The sequence below is a fragment of the Ziziphus jujuba genome, chromosome 8, assembly GCF_031755915.1.
Source record: "Ziziphus jujuba cultivar Dongzao chromosome 8, ASM3175591v1".
In the NCBI taxonomy this organism is placed as follows: domain Eukaryota; kingdom Viridiplantae; phylum Streptophyta; class Magnoliopsida; order Rosales; family Rhamnaceae; genus Ziziphus; species Ziziphus jujuba.
This window is the reverse complement of record NC_083386.1, coordinates 20,774,195-20,786,205: the sequence shown is the minus strand read 5'-3', so window position 1 is coordinate 20,786,205 and position 12,011 is coordinate 20,774,195. Positions and strand designations below refer to the sequence as shown.

Here is a 12,011-nt window from a genome sequence, read left to right as displayed (position 1 = left end):
AATCATTATTAAAGGTGAAGACAGATTAAAAAAAAAAAAAAGTTTGTTGTTATGTAAAGAGTGGTACTAGTTGTTGTTTGTCTTTTATTATTTTACGAAGGATTTGTTAACTTGTTTATGTAATTATGAAAATTAGTAAACTATAACAAAATGAGATTAAAGAGATTGTTTTTTTTTTTTTTTTAAACCAAAAAACAAAAAGAAGAGTGAAATGCCCTATATCTGTAATTTATTTGATTTGCAATAGTGGAAGATGAAATCAATATGAGATATAGTTTTTCTATTTTATCCAATTAGAGCAGAAAACTAATTTTAAATTTAAAAGGAAGGTCAACTCTTTAACCTCCAGTCTACAACTCAGTATTTCAGCTAATAAAATAATTATCATACTTATTGAAAAATAAATAAATAAATAATAACCAATGGAGACAAGACATATTTAAATTAAACGTATAATATGTCCAAAAACCTAAAAGGATAGACTTGGACCAAATAGTTAATATTAATGAGTACACAAAAATACAAAAGAGCTAGGCATATTCTATATTATTTTTAATATATGATTGTTTATTTGTAGCCAACTGTATATAAAAAGTGGAGTACTCTCATTGGATACCGTAACATGAGTAATTGATCTAATAAATGCTTTGAAATAAGGTACATTTTTGGTTGCATTGATTTTTCATGGACCCCCACGTAATTAAATCTTAACAGTGTAGGTTGATAACTTTGTTCCATCTCTTTAAATTTTGCCGAGGGTAAACTATGTTTTTTTTTTTTTTTTTGTTTTTTTGAGAGTATAAATAAAGTCATATCGAGGAGACAATGTAATAGCTTTGTTATCATCTTCCCAAGTAATAATCATGAGTATAAATTATCTTAACTCCAATACTGAAACACATACCGTTAGCATATGTCAAATTAAATCATTACCTCGCTATTAGACCTATTGATGATGGATCAATGCATTAATAAGCATTATATATATATATATATATATATTTATTTATTTCAATTAAGTTGGACAGCTTTCAAATTCTATTAGGTCCCGAAGTCAATTTCTTTTAGTGGACTTGTGAATTGTGGTAAAATGTCTCGCTCGTGTTTCATTTTCTCACTTTATATATGGTAATTTATCAAAATTTATGATACATACTTTGCCTCAATTCTCAGTTGTCATTTACACCCAAGCAAGATGATAAATTGCCATCATCATAAAAAAAATAAAAAATAAAAATCCAACTCGAAGAGTTTTTTATTACAAACTGTGACAGATTGATAAAACGCTTGAATTGGTTTCTTAAGTTCGAACTTTAGGTGTATTAATACTCAATACTTACCAAAAAATAAAATAAAAAAAAGGGGGGTTCAAACTGGATTATATCATATAGATAGGAAAAGATCAAAAGATCGCCCATTAATGTTGTATCCATTTCATATCTTCAACTCGAAGCAAAAGAGAAGCCAAAAGAATCTAAAACTAATTAACAACGAGGCTTATTTACGTCTGCTATACAAAGCAAAGGATGTGGAAAAAAGTAAAAATTAAAAAATAAAAAGAAAGAAAGAGAAATAGGAAAATAATAATAATAAAAAAAAAGCAAACGAATCTTGAATCTTAAAATAATTCATACAGTTTATACAAATTGAAAACGCATTAACAGCCTGACAGATTTCAATTTCTCACCTTTTTTGTCATATAATGATACAGCTCTAATACCAGGTTTTAGTTCTGAGACAGGCAAACACGTTTGCCCACCAAAATCATCTTTTTCAGATCTATCATACTCTCTTACTTCAATACGAAGCAAAGCAAGCTCCGGTACAGTCAGAGGGAATTTAAACTCTTCGTCCCAAACAGGAGCCCAATCATCCTCAATTATCTTTGTCTTGCTCTTTGCACAATCAGCCGGTACTCCAAAAATATGGACCTGATCAACACCACACTTTGGTAATTAAACAAAAACCCATTTGTACAATCACTCTATAAAACCTACTCATAAATTAGATTCACTCAAAAAAATAAAAAAAAAGTTGGAAATTTTGATATGTGGCCTTTCCTACACCTAAATTAGAAGGCTCTGATTTGACATAAAAATTCACATTATTGATGTGGGAAAAAGAAAATATATATATATATATATATATTGTCTGTCAGAAATAGTCGTAATGAATTTTAGCTCACCTTGGTGTAGAAGTCTGGTGGTGAATATGTATCAAAGTGTGTTCGGCTAAAATCCAAGCGCCATCCATCTCCCATGTATACCTTAACCTGTTATTGGCAACGAATGCTTTTAGATGCAGTACATATATATATATATACATAGTCTATTTATAATGCGGATTTCTGCATGTCTGGACTTCAGTATTGACAACTGTTTTAAAAAAATCATCGTTAATACTATCATATAAAGATAAATATTCATCAATACTGAAATACACATGCGGACTATCTGCACCGTAAAAATTTCCTATATATACATATATATATTAATTACTCAAGGAAACTAGCAGTTTTAATCTGCTTAAAAAGATGAAGCTCACAGTTAAGGTCTTTTTCACTGGCAAAGTTCTTTTAGGATCGAAGACTTCGTTATGCGGACCCCTATGCATCAGAAAATCAGGTTTTTTCACATATCCACTCTGTCCATTGGCTCTAAACATACCATGCATCATCCAGAGTGATTTTCCATATCCCTGTTGAAGAAAATTTTATATGCTTAGTACATACTTCTGCCCAAAACAGATTCATTAAGGTGATCAATGTCCAAAAAAAAAAAAAAAAGAAAAAAGACCATTTATGGAACACCCTCATTGTATGATATAAAGCATTAGAAGTGTATTAGTAACCCAACATTCCACGATAAAAAAGAATATGAATTGGTTTCTTCATAAAATGAGGGTGTTCCTTTTTGTCAATGTAAACTTAGCACTTCACTTTTGGTAACTTCCTAATCAGAGAGAACTGGTTCGGAAAGTAATTTGACAATCACATGGTACACAAGTTTTCAGAGTCAAATTATGTAATTCGTGGCAGAGACAGGTAAAAACCACCATATCATACCAATAAGGAATTGCTTTAAATGTCAATAAACAGATAGTAATTACATGAAATCCAATGCAAAACAACATTCAGAAACTAGAAGTGAAAGCTATTAAATTACTTTTGCATTATAAAATAATAATAACAATAAAAAATAAAAAATAAAAATAAAAACCCTCCAAATGAATATATATATATATATATATATATATTTATATACATGCAATTGCTAAAAAGGCTAAAAAAACCAGCTAAGATGAAACTCACCTGCATATTAAATGCAACCATCTGTGCTCCATGCATCCACCCAAGATTTGGCTTGTAATTTGAGGAGGTGACTCGTGTCCCTTTGGGGTAAACCCTGAGTATGTTCTTCTGTGTGAATCTAACAAAGAAGAAAGAAAAATATCACAATTCTACAATATATGGTACTTGATTACTACTTCTTTCAGGTATTTACACATATAAGCACCAGGCAAGATCTAAAGGCCATACTTTACAACATCAGTTCCATGAGATGAAGCAGCTTTTTCAAGGGACTGTTCACTCAAACTAAGACGTCTAACTTTTTCACTAACAACCCTCAATGCATCTTTCAGACCACCTTTTGGTTTCCCCGCATGGATTGTGATTAGACGTTTATACTCAGTTGCTCCTGCTGTCTGGTTTGATTTGCGCTCGCATGAATTGCTGTCTTCATCATCTTGATCACTGTCACTCTGTACTTATTTGAAAGGAGATAATGTGAAATTTGTAGTATAAAGTTTACAAAAAAGTAAAATTATAGGGAGTAAAGATAATTGGGTTCCATTATGATCATAAGCTCACCCTGAAATCAGCTTCCAAATCACCTGAAAGGTCTGGTGTATCCAGTCCTGATGTTTCTTCTGATGATGATTCTTTTCCACCTTGAAATATATTTCCTTTATCCTTTAGACGCTTTGATTCAAGGTATTCTTTTGGTGGTTTTGTGGAGATTATAATTCTATTTTTCAAAGATTCAGGTGATGGGAATTCTGCCAGGCATTCAGCTTGAGGATAATACAGCATTTCTCCAAATGTCTGAGTAATCATCTACATGACCCAAAAAAAAAGGAAAAAATATCTAGTTATATATATGTATAAACATACCCATTACAAAGTCCATAAATAAATAAATATATATATATATATATAATTTTGCTATAATAAACATGTATGCTCACCTTATGGAGGGTATAAAATAGCTTATGAATATGGAACTATATAGTTCTCATTTAAAAAACTAAGTAGGACTATGAGATCATGAAACCCATTCATTTTTATAAATGAGGACCATGTCCATATGATTCCGGATCCATAAAAATTTTGCTTTATGGAGGGCAAATCATATTTATTGACATGTGAGGAGATGGTTTTTTATTTTTTATTTTTTATTTTTTTTATTATGCCCATCCATCCACATATGGATATGGATAGGCGTTATATATGCTCCATAAAGTAAATATGCATGCTCACTACAATAAAATTATATAAACAGAAAACCAAAAACATTCTTTAATTATATATATATATATATGTATGTATATATTCTAACCTCTGCAACTTTAGCTTGAAGATCTGAGTTGAGATGGTCTTCCAAAGTTATAATAACTGGGTATGGAGATTTCTCAAAAGCATGTTGTTTAATGGACTTCAAACATACTAATAGTGGCACAGGAGAGGTCAAAGTCCTACAGTTTAGTACAAACCAATGGTGCTGAAAACGCTCTGCTTTTGTTTTCTTTCACTATATATATTATATAAAAATAAATAAAATAAAATAAACAACAAAACGGGTAAGTTTGGATCACATTCAATCAGGTACTATTTACCTTCCATGAAGAACACTAACATCGTCTTTGTTAGATGGCCAAAGATCCAATTCAATGACTCTCACACCCCTTCGCAATGCCTTTATAATTGGGACGTCGCTGCAATCACTGCTTAGTTGATTACCAGTGAGGTAAGAATTGTGCCCTGTGTATATGAAATAATGTGACAATGGAGCTGTCATATCATGGTGCACCTGCATTTCAAATGCAAGTTTTGATTTTTTATTCAGCTAACTTTACTGTTTGAAAGCTTTAGAAACCAAAATAATCTTCATAATTATCACAAACAAAAACAAAAAAAATAATTTTTTTCTTTTTTTTTTTTTGGTTGTTGGTTATTTTTGAAAATAAAGTTTACAAAATTTTTTTTCCCCAAAATATGTTGACCAAATGTACTCTGTTTCATACATATATTTATTATGACCAATTTTATTTATTTATTTTTTTAAGTCGTATCCTTTGTAAACCACGCGGCATTAATTTTTTTAAACTTAAAAATTTTAAAATAAAATAAAATAAATTCTAAGAAGAGAAAATTGGATATTAAAATCCTCTGCTTAATTGTTTCTTAAAGGTTAAGTCTCCCACAAAAAAAAAAAACAAACAAACAGAGTGAGAAAATTGGAAAACATCTAAAGCAATGAACACGCAGATAACGCTGATTTTGCAACCGCATTGGAAAAGCCAAAAAAAAAAAAAAAAAAGTGTTATCCAAAATCTCTCATACCTCCATTTTCAAGAAAAACAAGACAATGCAAAAATAAATAAATAAATTATGTTCACCACGGTTTTGATTGGGCCGTTGAGATCATCGAGGAAGAGAAAATGAAAGAAATGGTCAAGATTAAGACCGCCGGGGGGCATCGTCTTCCCAAGTTCAGCGACGTCGTTTCGTCTACGCAAAACCTCCTGTACGATCCGTTGGGCATCAGACAAGGTCAATTCAACCTCTCTCTGAAAATCGACCAGAAAACGAAGGAGCTGATCGGCCGCCATGAATTCTCCGCCATGAGCGAAGGTGTTGAATACCTCCTTGACATCGGGAGGTGGACCGGCCTCGCTGATCTTGAACTTCCTGTTGAAGCATTTAAACATCCTGTAGTTGTCGCTCTCCGCCTTCTTCGCCATTGTTTTTTTCTCTCTTTCTCTCTGTTTTCTCTGTTTCTTTTTTTTTTTTTTTTGTGTGTGTGTGTGTGTGTTGCTCTTGTTTTCTGTGTATATTTTTCTAGGATGACTTTTGAAATGGTCAGGAAGAGAGAGAAGCAGAGAAGAGAAACAAACACAAAGAAATTAAAAAAAAAATAAAAAATAAAATTGAAAGCAAAGACTTTGGGAGTTTGAGAGAGAAGTAGAAGAAAGTGAAAGCAGACCTATGATTCAGCAGTTTTTGAAGCTGGATCGTTGGACGTGACCAAATTGTTTGCCACCAAAATTCTTACTCAGCCCCTTTCCCTTTATCTCTCTCTCTCTCTCTCTCTCTCTCTCTCACCTTTAATTTATTTCCCATTTGCCTTTTTTCTTCTTCTTTCTTTTTCTTTTTTCTTTTTTTTTTTAATAATTTACGAAGATTGTTTTTGTCACCATTTTGTGATTATTATTACAGTTCACTTTTCATACACATTTTCTGTTTTAAAAAACAAAAACAAATAAAAATAAAAACAAAAACCAAAACAAAACAAATGGACAGTTTATTTGCCCATGAACATAGATGGTAAGCTCGCATTTTGAATTTTTAGTCTAAAGCTTAAACAATTTACAAAATTTTTAATACCTTATCATGTAATATTATTTTATTAATATTGTTAGATTTATTAAAATATTTATTTAATCTATTTTATCAAATAGTATAAGAAATAATATGGTAATATTTTTTTTCACCTAACTAATTATATATTAATACATGTTATTTAGTAAATATTTTAACGCATATAACACTATTATTATTATTTTATTGAATTTATTTTTCATGAATCTAAAAGTATAGTTTTTTTTCAAAAATGTTAGAGCCACCGATTCTTTCTACCAAATAGCTTTTTGTCATATCATTTGCTAAGATACTATTAATTGGTGAACAAAAACATTATTTTAGATTAATGGAAAAAAAGCTTGCTAAGATATTACTATCTACTAAAAAAACATATTGTAAATTTATCAAAAGTGAATTCAATAGCTTTCTATTACATTGTTTGCTAAAAAAATTGATAATTTTAATATATTACTCATAGCTTTTTTCATCACCCACTAATCTCAAGCTACATCATTTTTACCCAAAAAAAAAAAAAAAGTGCCTTTCATATCATTTGATAAATAAGTTTTGGTAAAAAATTCAGTGGCATTAACATTACCAATTTATCTTATGTCAAAAAAAAATTTATTATCATATATTTGCAATGCATCTCATCAATAATCATAAAAAATAGTAAGAAATAGCAATATCTGTTTTTTATTTTTTTATTTTTATTTTTACCATTGAATAATAGTATGAAATTCCGATTGAATAAATAGTATTCTCAAAGTAATAATGCTGGGCCATGCATTCTTTGAATATTTGATACCGACATATTGTGGTTCTATTATTGTTTTAATACTGGGTTATTTTCACAGCTTTTCAAAAAGTGAGCAAAGCAATTTATGGTATAATCTTCATTCTGAAATCTACAGGGGACTTTGTGATCCACACTAATAGTGCATGTAGCTTTCTAACACTTGAAGTATTTTGCGGTGCTTGCAAACCATGCAATCTCTTGTCACATTTTGTGCATGTCAGTACTTTGTTCTTATTCACCCAAAAAAAAAAAAAAAAAAAAAGGTCAGTTTTTTCTTTTCATATTATATATATATAAAGCAATAATATATATATATATATATATATATTTATATTATATTTTCTATGTTGAAATATTATTGTTACTATTTTACATAGTTTCAAAGTGTTTATATATATTTATATATATAGTGCTTCCAGTTTTTATGATCTGTGAAGATTAGGTAGAATGAATTATATAAAGATCGTTATGATTCTTTAGAGCTATTAAAAAAAAAAAAAGAATATATATATATATATATATATATATATATATATGCTTTTGTTAAAGTGTTTTGTGTAAAGATTGGTCTAGTTGGAAGGTTCATAAGACTCTCATTTAAAAAAAAAAAAAAAAGGTTGAATGTAATGCAGTTTGTTTCTAGATATTGATTATTTAATAGAAATAAAAATGGAGATTAGGATATAAATGTTTATAATTGAGAATTATAAATTCGATGAAATAATTTCATAATTTCACAAGCAAAGGGGTTGAAATTTCAACCTCTTGAATGTGATATTTGTGGATTGAAATATGGAGTATTCTAAATCGTTGAAACTGCCAAGTCTTCCAAGTTTGCAGATTGTTTAATATTAAAGAAGAAGAACAAGAATTCCATAAATTGATAATTTAATTTCAATTTGCTAATAATGGGTAGCATGTTCATATTATGAGTATGACTTGCCTCCCTCTACTTTGACAATTAGGGAAGTGGCAATTACATTTTTTGATGTGTCAAAAACACCTTCTTCTCCATTCTTATTTATTTATTTATTTAATGTATATCATATAAATACAAGCATCTTCATTTTTTTGTTTTTTTAATATTGAAGATATTATATTTGAATTTAGAATTATTATATAAAATTATTCAAATTCCATCAATGACATTTTCATCTATTTTAATTTTGACTTCTTTTTTTTGTTTAAAAAAAAAAAGGCAACGATAAGTAATGTCTCATAAATTTTATTAGATATATATATATATACATATATATATATATATATATGAGTAGTTCACCATATCGTTGGCATAGGGACTACATCAAAAATTAATATTTAAAAAATATATATATATATCAATTTTACTATATACATACACAATAAAATTAATAAATTTTTTTTACAAAACAACTATATCCTATTGCAATTAATATATTAGGACTTGTGATTTACTTGATATATTAATTCATTTACTTCTTAAAAAATTATGGTTAGATTTCAAGTCAATACCAAAATGTTGTTTAACAAAAAATTATAAATCCTTCCGAAAGAAAATAAATAAATAAAATTTAGATGGTATATGTAAAGTATTACAAAATAAAAAAACGTAGAGATAATTTAGAAATACATTTCTAAGGATGATATCGTAATGTATAGTTGTATTTTATGATTTATTTATCAATAAAATGAAAATTTTCACGTATACATATTAAAAAAAAAATTGACTGAATTTCATAGATTAAAAAAAGATTGCTATTACCCAAAAAAAAATAAATAAATAAATAAAATTGAAAAAGATTGCTCCTCCACCAGATGGAATTGAAATTTGATAACAAGGCGTCAACTGGCGCGGAAAACGACTGCGTGAACAGAAGAAAATACTCGGATCTATTATCCACGTGGCAAAAAAAAATGATCGAATGCAAACAAAATTAAATAAAAAATAGAAAATGATTAAAAAAATTAAATAATACTCCAAAAAAAAAAAAACAAAAAAGTCGCCGGAGAAAAACCCGAGTCGTGCAGAGCGGACGGAGATGCCGATGAAAACAAGGATAATATCGGCAGCTCTTTTATGGGTTCTTTTCCTCTTTCTAACCTTAATTTTCATACTGGTAAATTTGCCATTATCATCGATTTTTTCTTACTTGATAAATTTGATCTGGGTAAATTCCTAAATTTTATATATTTTTTATTTTTTGATCCATCTCAGAGTAGAATAAGCGATGATAAAGTGGAAAATAAGCCAAGGGTTGATGAAATCGAACCCCATGAGGTATAATTTTGTTTCCCAGAATTTTTTTTTTTTTTTTAAATCTGTTTAAAAGCTTACATTTTAGTCTGATTTATTTGGACTGATTTGGGGTTTAACAGGAAAATGATTTGGAAGAAGTGACTCACAAAGTTTACTTCGACATCGAAATTAATGGAAAGCCTACTGGTATGGATATCATTAATATATATATATATATATATATACATATATTTATATATGTATGGATCTGATTGCTTGTGGTAATACTATTCTTTGATTTGTGCTGCAGCTAATAACTATAAAGTAAGAATTTTAGAAATTTTGAGCATGAATTTTCATGTTCTTACAAGGGTTTTATGGTGTTCAGTTCTTGAATGTTGAACTGAACTAGTATAATTTATATCTTGTATTGCTAACAGTGTTTTGCTATTTTTTTCCCCTTCAAATTCCCTTTTCTTTGGCATTCTGGTCATTACTTTTGGTTTCATGAAAGTTGAAGACGCAAACGAAATCTATCGAATGAGGCTTTACGAACAAAACATGGATGTGATGTTACAAATTCAGACTGCCAAATAACCATATAATTCAAATTTATGAATTCCTAGATGACTATCTGAGTTGATACATCATATACAGGATATATTTCAGTAGTATAGATTCTGTTTATAATGTGCTTATGATTGATCAAGGCCATTGTTGGTGTGATTCTGTTTATATACATGCATGAATACAAACACATGTATCTTGACAAGTTAGGTATTGGAATACTTGCTCCACTTACTTGAAATAGGTGTATATTCATCTAGTTTAGATAGGAACGTTCAATTGAAGATAAATTCGATGCAACATTTAAATTTGGTTTCTATGTCATTCATGAAAAAGAACAAATTGTTTATATTCACTCTACTGAAGATATTTAGTTAGATGCCCATATATTTACAACTTTGTTCTTTCAGGTCGTGTGGTCATGGGCCTTTTTGGGAAAACAGTTCCTAGAACCATAGGTAGGTTTCCAGGTACAATGAATAACAATGTCTTACACTTGTTCACTGAAATCTCTTATATTGATTTTACTTCTTGTTAATGCAGAAAATTTTCGAGCACTATGCACGGGTAGCCAAGTAACTTGTGTTTCCTTCCGATATATGTATTTATCATTTGCTTCCTTTCTTACAAGATTTATTGAACGTGTGGAAGCTTGATGTTGTTAATTAGAAATTTGATAGCTCCTCTAATATCAGGGGAAAAGGGAAACGGAAACAGTGGGAAGCCCCTTTACTACAAAGGGAGTATGTTTCATAGGATTATTCCCACCTTTATGATCCAGGGAGGTGATTTTACACGTGGAGATGGACGAGGTGGTGAGTCAATTTACGGTGATAAGTTTGCAGATGAGAACTTCAAACTAAAACATGTTGGGCCAGGCAAGCGAATATCCTTTCCATGACTGCCGTATCAAGTTTCTTCTTTCAAGTTTTTCTTCCAAAATTTTCCAGAATGCTGATGGATCTAAACAACATCTAAAAATTGCAATTATGTGACGAATAATTTACAGATACCAAGATTTTTTTAACATTGTGTCTACCTAGCAGGAATTTTGTCAATGGCAAATTCTGGGCCAGACAGCAATGGATCGCAATTCTTCATTACAACAGTCAAGACTAGCTGGTAATTATCCATTTCTATTTGTTGGAACATGTCCACTATTAGGAGTAGTATTCTAGGAGTTATCAATTTATAGTTTCTCTCGAGAGATTCAACAAAGGAAATACTATCAATCTTGTGCTTCTGTTTTTGTCCAACATCAAAATGGTATTTCTTTATCATAGCCTGTTTTGATGTCTTACCCTTTGCTGGATATTCTTCGAATGTTTGCAAAGCATGTGATTTTATCCTTAGCATTGAGTTGTTTTTCATTAACTTGTGGTTTTAGGTTTTGATTTTAAGACTTGCAGTATGATTTTTCAACTCACTAGCCTGTAAATATTTGGGTTTTTTTTTATAAAGGTTGGATGGACACCATGTTGTATTTGGGAAGGTGATTTCTGGTATGGACGTTGTCTACAAAATGGAAGCAGAAGGAAGAGAGAATGGAGTGCCTAAGACCAAAGTTGTAATTTCCGAAAGTGGTGAGCTTGCTTGATGAAAACACTTAAATGGCTTCCTCTCTGTCTGTGTAGGAAAATTGACCATATGTAATAGGATTCTCTTTTTCTTTTCTTTCTTGTTTTTTTTGGACTTGGTACCAATGGTATAGGGTTGTGCAATACCTGTATATCTTAATTTTGAATGAGCTTTTTATTTGATTGAGGATATTTAAATTCTTTATACCA

The 12,011-nt window shown here is 29.7% G+C and overlaps 2 protein-coding genes across 2 annotated transcripts; one reads left to right on the top strand and one right to left on the bottom strand.

Moving 5' to 3' along the window:
* Positions 1-1,573: 1,573 nt before the first annotated feature.
* Positions 1,574-6,427, bottom strand: LOC107413865 (phosphoinositide phospholipase C 6). The gene is made up of 10 exons (XM_016021915.4): positions 6,267-6,427; positions 5,680-6,130; positions 4,897-5,090; positions 4,620-4,755; positions 3,872-4,117; positions 3,539-3,762; positions 3,311-3,428; positions 2,545-2,697; positions 2,186-2,272; positions 1,574-1,931 (listed from the first exon to the last, which is right to left on the bottom strand). The coding sequence occupies exons 2-10, from the start codon at positions 6,022-6,024 to the stop codon at positions 1,638-1,640; spliced, it is 1,797 nt and encodes a 598-aa protein (XP_015877401.3). The 5' UTR covers positions 6,025-6,130; positions 6,267-6,427; the 3' UTR covers positions 1,574-1,637.
* A 2,951-nt stretch (positions 6,428-9,378) lies between these two features.
* LOC107413856 (peptidyl-prolyl cis-trans isomerase CYP19-4) lies at positions 9,379-12,011 on the top strand. The gene is made up of 8 exons (XM_016021905.4): positions 9,379-9,538; positions 9,637-9,699; positions 9,798-9,864; positions 10,635-10,682; positions 10,768-10,791; positions 10,920-11,102; positions 11,271-11,346; positions 11,686-12,011. Exons 1-8 carry the CDS (start codon positions 9,461-9,463, stop codon positions 11,819-11,821), a joined length of 675 nt encoding a protein of 224 aa, XP_015877391.3. The 5' UTR covers positions 9,379-9,460; the 3' UTR covers positions 11,822-12,011.

Bases quoted from the DNA above. Each gene is read 5' to 3' on its own strand.
- LOC107413865 (XM_016021915.4), bottom strand. From the start codon at position 6,024: ATGGCGAAGAAGGCGGAGAGCGACAACTACAGGATGTTTAAATGCTTC. The intron at 3,429-3,538 runs GTATGGCCTTTA...CTTCTTTGTTAG, and splicing joins CATGGAACTGATGTTGTAAA to ATTCACACAGAAGAACATAC. The intron at 1,932-2,185 runs GTGAGCTAAAAT...GGTGTTGATCAG, and splicing joins CACCAGACTTCTACACCAAG to GTCCATATTTTTGGAGTACC.
- LOC107413856 (XM_016021905.4), top strand. From the start codon at position 9,461: ATGCCGATGAAAACAAGGATAATATCGGCAGCTCTTTTATGGGTTCTT. The intron at 10,683-10,767 runs GTAGGTTTCCAG...TTGTTAATGCAG, and splicing joins AACAGTTCCTAGAACCATAG to AAAATTTTCGAGCACTATGC. The intron at 11,347-11,685 runs GTAATTATCCAT...TTTTTTATAAAG, and splicing joins ACAACAGTCAAGACTAGCTG to GTTGGATGGACACCATGTTG.